At 40.4% G+C, this 14,010-nt stretch overlaps 1 protein-coding gene across 1 annotated transcript in view; it reads left to right on the forward strand.

Annotated features, from left to right (window-relative positions):
- Positions 1–1,979: 1,979 nt before the first annotated feature.
- The window catches only part of LOC126373549 (histone-lysine N-methyltransferase PRDM16-like), a 166,004-nt gene continuing 153,973 nt past the window's right edge, over positions 1,980–14,010 (forward strand). The window contains exon 1 of the mRNA XM_050019683.1: positions 1,980–2,052. Coding sequence (XP_049875640.1) covers positions 2,013–2,052 — 40 coding nt within the window. The 5' untranslated portion in view covers positions 1,980–2,012. The remainder of the gene's footprint in view (positions 2,053–14,010) is intronic.

Below are 14,010 nucleotides of genomic sequence, written 5' to 3' on the forward strand. Positions count from 1 at the left end.
TCTATGTACTTATTGATTTCCGTGTGGTTTCTGTCCTGTGTTAAATGTAATGTACCTGTCTGTCTGTGTCTGTGGTGTCCGGAAGTAATAAATGTTTCTTTCTTTCTTTCTTTCTTTCTGATGTGCTTACCAACCAACTAACCAATTGAGCACCCTCAGGCCTGTTGTCTTAAACGTTGTACCGGGTGAGAGCCTTCAGCGCTCCCCATTTGTCCGGCCAAGTAGTTAATGCCATCTGAGGCAAATCTACAATAAGTCACGTTAAAAAAAAATGTGCTTACCGCGTTCGGATTGGCCGCCGACAGTAGTTAGAAACTAGCCTACACTCTTCCGCGTTAAGCGGAACACACTAAGAATGAGATGGAGTGTCCAGGGTATGCTTTAGTCTTAAACGGCCGTAAGCCGCTAAGGAGTAAGGGAAGAGCGCGTTGGTTGCGTCTCGCTCGCACTTACACATGGCGGCATACGGTAACAATGAGACTTTTATATGGAAAGTCTTGAGTCTTGAGATAACTCTCCGCCCGCACCAATTCGTATCGGACGCCGACCTCACCCCCTCTGGGTCTTACTTTAGTCTTAAATGGCGTAGCCGCTAAGGAGTAAGTGAGAGAGCGTGCGGAATTTGTCTCGCTCGCACTTACGCGTCAGCACTCGGTAATGCGATTTTTCTATGGAGTATCATGTAAAGGTCCCAACCACAGGACCATGGAAACCGTTAAATAACCATTTTAAAACTTTATAATACCAGAGTTAGCTGAAAACTTTGATTAAGCTGCAAGATATGTTAGGTATATACTAAGTAATACTCTGCCCACACTCATAGGGATTACGGCGAGAGTTTAATTCAAATTCAAATTCAAAAATATCTTTATTAAGTTGGTAACATAGTTACACTTTGAATCGTCAATTTTTATAGCGAACGTCTAAAACTACTGCGGTTTTTTACAACTTGTATACTCGTAGCCGGGGAAAAGAAGCTGCAAGGAAAACCTCGGCACAGGGCCCTAGACGTTCTTTAAAAAAAGACAGTTAATCCCATGCATTCATATCTTCTAAATAATCACTAACCTTTTTATGTTACAGATTGAGATATGGTCAGAAGTAAACCATTGTCGGTTGAGGTTAAATTTCAAGGGTTCCGTGCCAAAATGGCGTCTAATTTATTTTCAACAATAGCCCTGTCGAAGCGGCGCAAGCATTTAATTAGACCTTACAAATATCTTATAGGTACGGTACGGACCATGGGTCAAGATTCTAGAATTTACATGCTTTGAGGTAAGGATGGGTTAAAAAAAAACAGCACTAAATGATTGACCAAAATGCGGCTTGCTTAATTTTTTCTATCATTTCATCATTCCAAAACTGATTAGGTAAGTAGTTCGGTGTGAGGAAGTACTTATAAAGAATGAAAAGTAAAGATTATAAAGTCCAAAGTTGTTTAAATATTCGTCTTGAGATCTACAGATCAGTTTTAATGTTTGTGTTGACCTAAGCAACCCTAGAACCGGGTTAGTTTACTAAACGTAAGAAATAGTTCTATTAAATGCTTTCCAAGTGTCTCAACGCGAAGAATGCGTCGAAACGTAAGTTATGTACATAAAGCGTTGCTTTCGTCAAAGATCGAAGTGGCGTCGATGAGTGCGGCAACACGCTGCCGCGGGCGGGCGTATAGAGCTAGAATGACAGTTGTTGAGCGGCCGCGGGTGTGACAGCGCGGTCACTATCGTTTCCCGCGTGAAAATCGCTTTCCCGCGGTCGCGGTGAGCCACGTGAACGCAGTGTCCCGCCGGCCGCTCGCGTGATACGCCGCCAGTCGCGCACCTGCCCACGGGACGCTCCCGACGCGACCCACGACGACGCCCGCTCCCGACGCCCGCCCGCGCCGCACTGCGCCCCGCCACGCGCGCGCACCCCCTGTTCCATTTTCGAAAACTTTCAACTTTTTTAAATAGATTCTCTAACTGGCCAGTGATCGATAGTTGTTAATAATTGACACTGTCCCGAAGCTAGCGATGCGATCAAAAGCGGTTGCGAGGCGACTCCAGGCTCTTGGTAAGTTTTGATACTTTTTCAACTTTCGAACTTACTTGTTTTTTTTTTAATCCTCCTGGTTAAGACTCTAGACTAGATTACTCCGTCTATTTAAGTCGTTATTCCTACATTAAACTTTAGAGTTATAAGGAAAGTTTTATCTGTCGTGTGATGTGTAGGAGGATGCGCAGTAGGTATATAAGATAAGGACAGTGTGATGTGCTTGCCGCGTTCGGATTGGCCTACGCCGCCCCGCCTGACAAGATAGTGAGGGCCATCCTCCTCTCGTCCCCACTCCACACTACACTCTATACGCGTGACATAGAGTGGGTTTTGTCGTGTACTCTCAAAGAGAGGGATGTACCCTCCTTTGTCATTTGTCATTGGATGAGCTTACAGACTTTTCATTATGTATTTCTATTATACCTATGTCTGTTTAGGGATGTTTCCCTACCGTGTTGTAGTTTTTACTTTTTCAACAGGTAAGTAAGGTAATTTTTATAGTGCGCGTGTAGAAACAATAAATATACAGAATTACGAGAATATTTTAGGTTTATCTCAATATTTATTCTTCGTGTGTTTATTATTTGTTCGTCATCTATCAAGTTTTCATTACATTTAATATAAAAGATATCTCGTTCGAGTTGATTATTTGATAACAAAACCATTTAAAGTGCAGATAACTGGAATTTAAATTATAGTTTGTAATACAAACAAATAGAATGGTTTTAATACAAATACCAACTTAATAAGTTTCAAAATATAAAATTGTTAAAAGATGAAAACATAAATTTATTTATTATTATTTATTTTTACTATTTAATTAATCAATAATGTTTTCATTACAAACAAAATGTTAAATATTAAAATGTATATGTACCTATATAAAACATGTAAATAAAAATTATGAACTCGCAAAATAAATAAAAAATATTAATTAAATTCTTTTACTTCTTCATGCACAATTGTTAACAGAGAGAGCACCTACTTTTAATTATTTATTTTTTTAATCAATTTCTGATACCTATCTATTATAAAAAAAGAAAATAATAACGTTCCTAGTCATAAATCAATATTATCCACATTCAATCACAGCGATGATTCATGCATACCAACATAACATTTGACACAACAAACTGATTAGACCCATGATACAGAAATGATACTTAAATAAAATAACAAAATTAAATATTTTGAAAAAATAATACATACATACATACACACATAAACTCACGCGTATTTTCCACCGGGGTAAGCAGAGAATTCGATTTGCTTCGACATCCTGACACACTTCTTTTGCTTCCTCTACATTCATCAATCATTTCATACGTGCCGGTTCAGAGTAGATCTTATTGAACCTTTCCTGAGGACATCTCCAATTTGGTCAATGCACGTCCTTCTAGGTCTTCCTCTGCCAGCCCTACCACCTTTGCTTTATATACTGTTTGCGTAATCCTATTATATTTCATCCGCTATGTGTGTCCAAACCAACTTAACATTCCCTTCTCAATCTTAGTCACTATATCGTCGGAAAAAATAGTATATTAATTATTCAGTTTTTGCAAGATTTTAACGTAACAGCGATACTTGCGCCTGACGTAGATAAGTAACGCACCATTAGGGTTCTTTTTACCATTTTGATAACTGGAATTATGCTCTTTACAAAATGGAATAACAACAAAACATACCTACTTGTAGGTTATTCATTTCTTGTGTGATTGTGTAAAGAAAAAATGCATTGTACTTACCTATTGTGATACAATAATATGTTAGGTCACCTCCTAACTAACCATCGCTGCAGTGAAAGACTAATCTAATTTTATAGAAGTATTACTAAAATACCGTGACCCGTGGTAATCCAGTTGGACGAACGCTTCACTCTTACCTACTGTAAGGTCGTAGGGTCGAATCCAGCACGGGTCTAAACCTATGATGTCTATGATTTTCCAAGTCGTTTTTCGAATTCATTTTTGGAACATAAATGATTATCACTTGCTCAGCGGTTAAGGAAAACATCGTGAAGAAATCCACAGATCTGAGAAATGCCTTTCGGAGTATGTGACCTAACCTGTATTGGGCTGGAATTCCCTTCGCGGGTTGGAAGGTCAGAGAGGCAGTCGCTTCTGTAAAAAAAAACCCGACCTGTCAAAACTTTAGGTTAGATGAGCGAAACCTGTGAAAACGGGATAGCGCTAGGAAGTTGATGACTAAATATCGTAACTTTACTCGTAAAGTTCAAATTGGGCATAGAGGCGGTACCGAAAATGTTCCTCGGAGGGCATGCTATGTAAGTCTCGAAACTCTAGGTTTCATACAAATAGACATCTTGTCTATCAGGTGAGATTGTGGTCAAACGCAAACCTATTTTTAATTCTAAAAAAAGTTACTTATCCACAAACCGCATTGTAAAACTCCCTGTAGATGTCGCACCTCAACAATTAATCATTTACATCATGGATTAGTTTAGTCAATGTTTGTTTCCTGGTAGTGGATGCCTGGAAGAAATTGCTCTAGAGCAATGAGGCCGCTCAAGTTGTGCTGTAGTCATGTGTTACGTCTGGTTGTTAAAATTAAGTTCTGTGCAATAAAGTGTATTTGATTTGACTACATAGAAGTCTTCTTTCTTGCTAAATAATAGGTAATAGGTATCTGATACTAAAAGAAGAAGGGAATGTTAAATTTGTTTGGACACCTAGAACGGATGAAGGATAATAGGATTACGAAAGCGGTTTATAAAGCGAAGGTTGGTGTTAGGGCTTGCAGAAGACCTTGAAGGACGTACGTTAACCAAATTGAAGGATGTCCTTAGAAAAGGTCCAATACAATCTCCTCTGAAGCGGCGTGCGTGTTTGAAACAATTGATGAATGTGGAAGAAGTAAGTGTGTCAGGATCGAAGCAAATGGAATATCATAGTCTCTGCTTACCCTGGTGGGAAATGTGCGTGAGTTTACGTATGTATGAATGACACTAAAAGACTGAGCATCTATACTAAAAGTGATTTTGTAAGTCTGAGTAGATTTCTTACAAATGTTAATGCGAACCGTATTGTGGAACAACCTGTATTATCAGGTACGTTTTTATCAGCAGACAGTTTCCCAAACACGTTGCACAACCGTCGGCGGCAATCATCAATTTTACGATTAAGTTTATAGCTCCCAACGCAGATATTCAACTATCCAATACCACATTAAGATAACAACGTTTTCAATATTTCAATATAAAACACTTACATTGCTTCAGAATGTATTGTAATTTTATTTTTATACTTTATTCAGTTATGTTTATGGTATACCTACAAAGCCGCTCTGTTTCTTTTCGTGTTCGCGAGAGCATATTTTAGGATGAGTCAAGGCCCCGGACATTTCATACAAAATACCTCGTTTTACACAGACACTACACATTGTAGTTATCGTACACGTGCATCTGTGCGTATGACGTCTGACGCCCATACGATTGAAGACTAAAGTAAGACCAAGGGGGGTGAGGTAAACCTAGCTTAGCCGCTGGCGGGGAGCGGAGAGTTGCCGTTCTATACGTAGAGTTATTCCTTTAGTTTTTATTTTACTTATTCGTCTTGGAGATAAATAAGTATATCGTAGTAGAGACGACACCCTGAGCCGCGGTTCGCACCCAACTGGGCACTATCAGGCGTGCTGACTTAAATTTTGTACCAGGTGAGAGCCCCTTACTCTCTTTTCTTGTATGATGTTAAATAAATTCGTCGTGTCTTATTAAGTGTCCAATCATCGTGGCTCTTCTGTCCTCGATAACTCTCAATATTTGTCTTTACTCTTACTAGCACTTCTTCATTAGTAACCCTTTCCAATAAAGATAGACACAAAATAAAGTTTCAGCTATTTAAATGTAGCGCTATTAGTCTAGATTGACAAAATTATCTACAGGTTTATAAAGATGAATGTTATGTTTACTGTTTGCCTACAATTCTACACTGCTACGTACAAAATTACTAACATAAAACTTCCTATTACATTTCTCATTTCCCCAAAGCTAGTATGTTGCGCAGGGGCATTATCACAGTCATATAAGTAGAGTAATGTTTAGTGCAGCGTGTTGTCCCGAGCTCGTTCAATATCTGGCCACGTCTTTACGACATCGTAAACCTGCTCCACCGAGCCCGATCCTCATCAACTGTCGGGAAATCCGACGCCGCCGGCTGGACATTACCCTTTGTGAACCTGATTCTCGCAATGGTCCTCTTTTTGCTCACACACCCGGCAGTAAAAATAAATAAAAGTAAAAATTATTATACAGACCCTACTTACTCGCATCTAATACAAGGGACAAAATCAACGCTGCACAATCCGAGACTTACCTAATGAAACTCAACCTACGCAATGACCATTGTTCTTTAAATAAACTTTCCAGGGCTGAATTCCCCGTCGCCGGACAATGGCGCTGTCTTCCATAAATAACCTGAACAATATTCAATAACCGCCAGTTTATTCCTCCAGGAATAGTCGTCGTAAACCCGCAGACATACCTACGGACGGATCCTCGAATCACAATAACGCCGGAGCTCAGCAGAATCCATAATCTTATTTTTGTACCGCACCGCGAAGCGTGAATTTCGCAATTACGAGACTTGCTTCAGCCGCAAGCGAATGCCATCTCAAACATCCTTCAGTTAGAGACCACAGTCGTTCGGTGAGGCTTTCTCAAAATAAACACGTCTTGTCTGTACACGTGCGATTGTGAACTTTATCTCGGAGACGGAGGGTTACGTGGCGGGAGCGGCCAGGTGGCGCGTGAAAGCGGACTCTTTGCAATGGGAGGAGGGCAGGTTATACGTCGCAGATGTCTCAGCGCGACTACCATTGTGTTCCCTCCTATAATTTTATCGAAGCTGATTTACGATCGATTGTTCGGCCGGTGGACAGTCGGCGAGGCGTCGTGGTGTGCGTGCGCGCAAGTGTGCGGCGTGCGTGTCGCGGCCGACACTTACCTGCAGATGGCGCTCGCGACGCACATTGCACCTCGCCGGCACCGCACAACGCCCTCGTAAATTAAGAACCGACCGTGCACTTTTCTTCATTTTACTCACCGGGGAGGAAACGGCTCTCGTCGGTCGAAAGCTCGGCCCTCGGCAGATGTTTACATTAGCGACCGGCTGTATTGCCATGATAAAACACCTTCGATAAAACGGCCATTATGTGTTTCACCGGCAAATTGTTTTCCGGCATAATTAAGATTGAGTTTCAATACTCAATAATCGTTGGCGGAGTTGTTAGTTTTCTCAATTGAATCGGGTGTAAAGTTAAGAAATGGTTGGGTTAAGTTTGCGTCAACGTTTTGACAGACGTGGAAACAATAACGCGGGCGTTTGATTCCGTAAAGCGGCAGCATTTTACAAACATGACTTCATTGTGTTACACAAACGCATTTTTGTTTGGAAACATTGCAGCGGACAATAGACAGCTGTACCTACTCCTGGCGAGCTCTCCACCTGCCGACGTCGTTTTGCTAAGCTTTTTTCAGCGTCGTGTAACGCGTGCGTTGTAGTCTTTTTGTCCGAAACATGTTTTCCAATGTTCGATTTCTTTCGTCATCGCTTGAAAGAGAGACTTTTTATACATTTAATAGTAAAGATAAAATAAGAGACTCTTTTTTCAGAAGATATTTGAAGTTATATAATCCAGCAACAACGTTGTACAACAAAAACGAAAGACAAAGAAAAGACCTACAGATTGGAGAATCTACACGCTGGTATTTCATTCCTTTTTTTAGCTTAAAGAGTCCAGAAATTTATGTTTTCTATTCATCCCAGAGCAACCAACGGACATAAAAGCCTACACAGCATAACATTTTCCGTTCCGCGACGTTAGAACCTCGTGCGCGGCGCGTCTTAAGCACCCATTAGTCAGCAGAAGCTTGACAAACGTTAATTATGACAACTGGCGTTAAATTCTAAGAAGGGATGTGGACGGAGGCGTCTATAATTAAACGGAAAGCGGGTCGGGGCTTCTGAGGTCGCGCTTTTCAATTAGCAAGGACTAGCGTAGGCGAGATGAGGCGGTCTGATACTTACGTACTTTGGGACACCCAGATCGGATCAAGGATAATAGGATTATGAAAGCAGTACTAAGCGAAGGTTGGTGATAGGGCTGGCAGAGGAAGACCTAGAAGGACGTACATTGACCAAATTGGGGATGTCCTTAGAAAGGTTCAGTGCGATCTACTCTGAACCGGCGTGCGTGTATGAAACGATTGATCACTGTGGTGGAAGCAAGAGAAGTATGTCAGGATCGAAGACCGAAGCAAATGGAATTCCATAGTCTCTGGTTACCCTGGTGGGAAATTAAAGGATACGTTGGGAACCTCATCAACTTCTAAATAACAGAAAGGGGATATGGTTCTCCTACTTTATTAAGACACTAACCGACAAATAGGGGATAAGGTTCTTTTACACTTGACATGAAGACTAGACAGATCAAGTATTTATTTACCTAACAACACCTTATAAAACATAACAGGTAAAAAGGGTTCAGTATAAAACTATTCAGGGTCAACAGAGCGCTGATTTTCAGCTAAACCCTAATCAACAAAAGCAATAAAAAAGAGTGCGCGACAATCTTGCTGTTACCGAACAGATTGGTAGCAGCTCGCTGAAAACCGTCGAGGAAAGGGGAGGATATATAGGCTAAACAAACCAGCTATTGGGTTGGTGATTATTATTGTTATTATAATATATTTTCTATTCCCCCTTTTAAGGGGTAGTTTATACCCACTACACGGGCCTTAACCAAGTGCAGTGGGGTCGAGGTGATTCGATGAAATGGTGGGCGAAGTAAGGAACTTTCGGGTTATGCGACAGGTATTTAATATTGTAGCTTTTTGTATGGTGGTAATTATATAGGATGGTATATCAAGGGTTTTTAGACTGTTATTTAGGCTTTTGGGGATGACACCAGTAGAGGATATAACAATTGGGACAATGTGTACTGTATTTACTCGCCACTGTATTTTTATTTCTATTGCTAAGTCCCGGTACTTTGTGAGTTTGTCAGCTATTGTTGATTGGATGTTGTGTGTGTTTGGTATGGCTATGTCGATTTTGTATACTGTGTTAATGTGTTTATCGTGGAAGGTGATATCGGGCCTATTGTAATGTATAGTCCTATCTGTTAGAATAGTTCTGTCCCAGTAAAGTTTATGTACTTATATTATTTTCTAGAACAACTTCTGTTGTTATTATTATTTAGCGTGTGTATATGTGCCTTCTAATGGTAATTGACAGACGTCAAGAAATCCTCGAGGACACCATCAAGGTTAAGAGAGGAAAAGGAGGAGGAAGAGGGAGCGAGGGGGGGGGGTCGGGAGGGGTGAGGGGGGAGAGGTCAAGGGTTTAGAGAATCTCTATGCTCAACGTCCATTGATCTACTACTACTGAAGTCTACGTCGTACCAAGTCGGATGGTTGTTAGAATCTCGCAACATTTTAGGTCTTATACATAGACTCACACTAGGCAAGAAGCATGTGACTGTCCACATAATATTAGATCGACTGCACGTGTAAACTGCAGTGTTTACGTAAACGATTCGACGATTTCAATATAATGAATTATTGGTTTTCCTCGGAAATTAATTTAGCTTTGAAATGTGGACCAAGTACTCGTATATTCTGGTATCGTGACTTTATGAATCGAGTTACGTATCTACTTACGATAGTGTCATCACAACTGGCTACTCTGAAGATTAAATAAAAATTATAACTTACGAAAGTTTTCCGATTTCCAAAAACAGACTCTATTTCGGATTCGCTTTTAGCGTTGTTTTTCGGATTGGATTAATTCGTTTAGTTTAGATTTATTATATTCCTGGACTTTATAATAAGATATCATCTCTTTGGTGTTAGATTTAGATTCTGTTCCGAGTTCTCTTCTGTGTTCTAAATCAGGAAAGAGAAACTGTGTTACCCCGAATTTAACGCGAGCGAAGGCGCGGGCAAGCTAGTAAGCTATGTTCCTAATGGACCCAGACAGAGGCACATCCATCGCAAGAGGAATTGAGTAACCACGTTTCACCGAGCTTTCTGTTAGACCAAAATGACATATATATAAAGTCTTGACACTATCGTAGATAGATATATAACACGATTTATACCGCCTTATTACAAAACGCAAACTACAAATAGTACCAAGTTTGGCACTAGGTTTAAACCTGGCTTAAAATGAATGAGTATTATAAAAGCGAGGTACTAATGCCACTATCGTAAGTAGATATATACCCTCATTGGAACATAGGCGTGAGCTTATGTTTGTATGTTTTTTTTTTAAATTATATACTCGGTAAAATAAACCGATACTGAAATGTAGTTGTAAAATAATATAACATTCCATAGAACCTTATTTTATACCAAAGAGCAAATGTTTAAGCGAACTGAAGACAATGGGATCTGATAAGAGCATGTATCATAGCGGTGATCTCAACCAGATAGCCTTATCTGTGACTCACGCGCACAGCGTACTGCGCAAGACCCACATATTGTTCATTTTTCTTCCTTAGCCACCTGTCCCATTGTTTATGTAAGTCTGATTTTAGTCTTATTTACTAAGATAAATTGGCTTTTTGGATTACCCACCTCATCAACCCTGGTGTCAGGGTTATTATTGAGCCGCCAAAGGGCCCTAGCTTGACTCATGTCACTAGTACGTACTTAAATTAGTAAGCAGTAACCGGGACTAACGACTTAACGTGCCTTACGACGCATGAATCATCTTATTTTTGGAAAATCGGGTAATCAGCTTGCAATGTCCAGGCAGGGCTCACAAAGTACGAATGAAAGGCGAACAGATTAGACAGATCGTCATCATCATCTCCCTAGCATTATCCCGTTTGTAGCATTAGTCCGTTAATGCCGGTCATATGTATACACTGTGGTACCGTGTCACATTAACTTTTTTGACAAATTGAACTGTAAGGCTCATCATCATCAGCCCATTAACGTCCCCACTGCTGGGGCACGGGCCTTCCCTATGGATGGGTAGGGAGATCGGGCCTTAAACCATCACGCGGGCCCAGTGCGGATTGATGGTTATTAACGACTGCTAATGCAGCCGGGACCAACGGCTTAACGTGCCTTCCGAAGCACGGAGGAGCTCGAGATGAAAAATTTTTTTGTGGTCACCCATCCTATGACCGGCCTTTGCGAAAGTTGCTTAACTTCAACAATCGCAGACCGAGCGCGTTTACCGCTGCGCCACCGAGCTCCTCAAATGTAAGGCTCACTAAATGTCAAATATGTTAGTGCGACAGAGTCCTAAATTGGGTAGATTATATTGCTCATGACTGTACAGGGTACGCTTAACTAACCTAAAGATTTGACAGGTCCGGTTTTTTACAGAACCGACTGCCTGAACGACAGAACGGATTAGTAGTTTTTTACGATGTGACTTTTTGTAGGTTCACCTCAGATGGCAACTACTTGACCGGACAAGTGGCGAGCGCTGGGCGATCTCAACCAGTTACTTGAATATGCATAAATTGCATTGGAATTAGTGATCTGTGTAAAATGCAAAATGTTATTTAAACCTTCATGTCAGTTGATATGAAAACTATTTCCCTTATCAGTTTAGAGAACATTTTTATTCTTCTTGAGATAAGCGAGTGAGTGCAAGTATAAATATTTTTATTATATGCGCATACACATTTTCAACACCACCATCCCATTCGCGTCAGACAGATTACTACGGGGCGGCAGGCAAGAAGGAAACCTGATGGAGGGAAATCGTCGACCACGCCGGCGGGGTCGGTATCGGGGTCCTGAAGTGTTTGGTGTCGCGAGTTGATTGGCTAGAGTAATTGGGTCGTCAGGATCGTATATTACGTCCTTCGAACGCCGATACTTTTCAGTACGCCTTTTCCAACCCTACCACTTCTGTATCATAAATATAAGTAAGAGTGGTCACAATAAAATGGTATTAGAATATTGTCCCCGGTAGAAACGGTCAATTGATTTGACATTGCATTACACCCAACAGGCTTTGTGATTGCTCGAAAGGTCGCCTGTGAAATAAGGTTTTATGATCACTATTTTCTATGAAGGTTGATTTGGACTCATAAAGTGTTAGCATATCACATTTCATCCTCATAATAGGCGCTGTCAGAATCTTCAGTTTTATGTTTTATCACAGGGTCCGCTTACCTAACCTGAAGATTTGACAGGTCCGGTTTTTACAGAAGCGATTGCCTGTCTGACCTTCCAACCCCCGAACGGAAAACTGGGCTGGTTTTCAACACAGGTTAGGTCACATAACTCCGAAAAAGCATTTCTCGGAAATGAGAATTTTCAGTTTTATATGGGATCATAATCACTATTGTGGAACAGAGAAGGTTGATATCTTCGTTTTGTTAATTTGGAAAGTTTGTATACTATCCAGCAGTAATATTACGCGTCGAATTGTTCTGATAACGCTATCAGAATTTTACAAATAACAAAACAAAAGTCGACCTTATTTGTTCTGTTAGTTATAGTTCCATATCATACCATACATTCCTTCCTTCCTTCCATTCCTTATCATACAAGACCAACGTCGTGTAATGATAAGGAAGAATTTAGGCTGCTCTCAGCTTTACATAAAAGCTTTGAACAACCTGCAGTGAAGTAGTGGTGGAAAATGCATCATATCACCAGGCTTGTGAAATTATTGCTTCTACGATTCTACGTTCAGCTCGTCTTCCCGGGCATGTCGCAAAAATCGATAGAGATTTTATCCTTTCTAACATATTGGGCCATATTCTACGGGTGATCGCCTCATCATAAGGTTCAACATATTATATCTATCTCAGGACTTCGTATAAGTGGAAGCAATTTATTATTTACAGTTAGTAGTCGTTACATGAGCCATGTCTGGTTCAATAGTAACCCTGACACCAGGGTTAATGGGGTTGGTAATACACCTCACACCCCACACAATAGAAGAAGAAGATTTACATTTTTACACAGGGTTCACTTACCTAACCTGAAGATTTGACAGGTTCGGTTCTTTGCAGAAGCGGCCGCCTGTCTGACCTCCCAACCTGCGAAGGGAAAAGCAGCCTAATACAGGTTACGTCATATACCTCCGAAAATGCATTTCTCAGGAATGTGGGTCATTACATGTATGTTAAAATTGATAATGGATCTACAGTACCCTACGCTGATAAGGGAACTCTACGTAAGTAAACGGGACAATACTAAAGTGACATTTTACCCTCTTTTTTTCTCTATTCCGAAGGGACACTAGCTATGATAATATGAATGCAATTAGATTACAATAATATTGATTTCTTTCGTCCATAGTTTTTCTATAAAAGCTTTTTTCTAAGCCTAGTCTCAGATTACAATCTATAAACTAGGTATTTTACTTAGAATCCTTGAATAAAATAACAATTACCCCAAAATAGGTCTTGGGACAGATATTAACTGTAACTTTCATAAAAACTGCGATATCAGGTTTGTGTTTTATGCTAATTATTATAAATGAATGTTGGTTAGGGTTATTGTCCAATGGTCTATTGATGGTATCGGCTTCCGCACGTCGCGCCGCCGCCATTACGAAAATGGCCCTAAGACACGAACCTAGGCCCGGGAGGTCGTGATCAATCAGTTTTACTTCATTATGTCTTGTAAAAATCTGTTAAAGAAAGCTTTTGATAAGCCGTAGAGATAAAGAAATGAGGGCTGTTTGTTGAGGTAGATAAGAAGGTGACTCGAGTGGGGGGGTTAAAATTAATTTTATTTGCAATTAACATTTAATTGCAATGCGCACTTACTTTTATATGCGCAAATGTCAAATTGCAATATTGCTTTCGTAGATGAATTGCTTCGATATGACATTTTAGCCACCCAGAATCGGTGTACTCATGAACGTTTTGGTGGTTTGAGGCACTGTCTCCACTTGTCCATCGCCGACAGATTACAGATATCAGTTATACATACATAAACTCTCGCCTATTTCCCACCGGGGTAAGCAGAGACTA

This window comes from Pectinophora gossypiella, chromosome 16 (genome assembly GCF_024362695.1).
Source record: "Pectinophora gossypiella chromosome 16, ilPecGoss1.1, whole genome shotgun sequence".
NCBI classification, from domain to species: domain Eukaryota; kingdom Metazoa; phylum Arthropoda; class Insecta; order Lepidoptera; family Gelechiidae; genus Pectinophora; species Pectinophora gossypiella.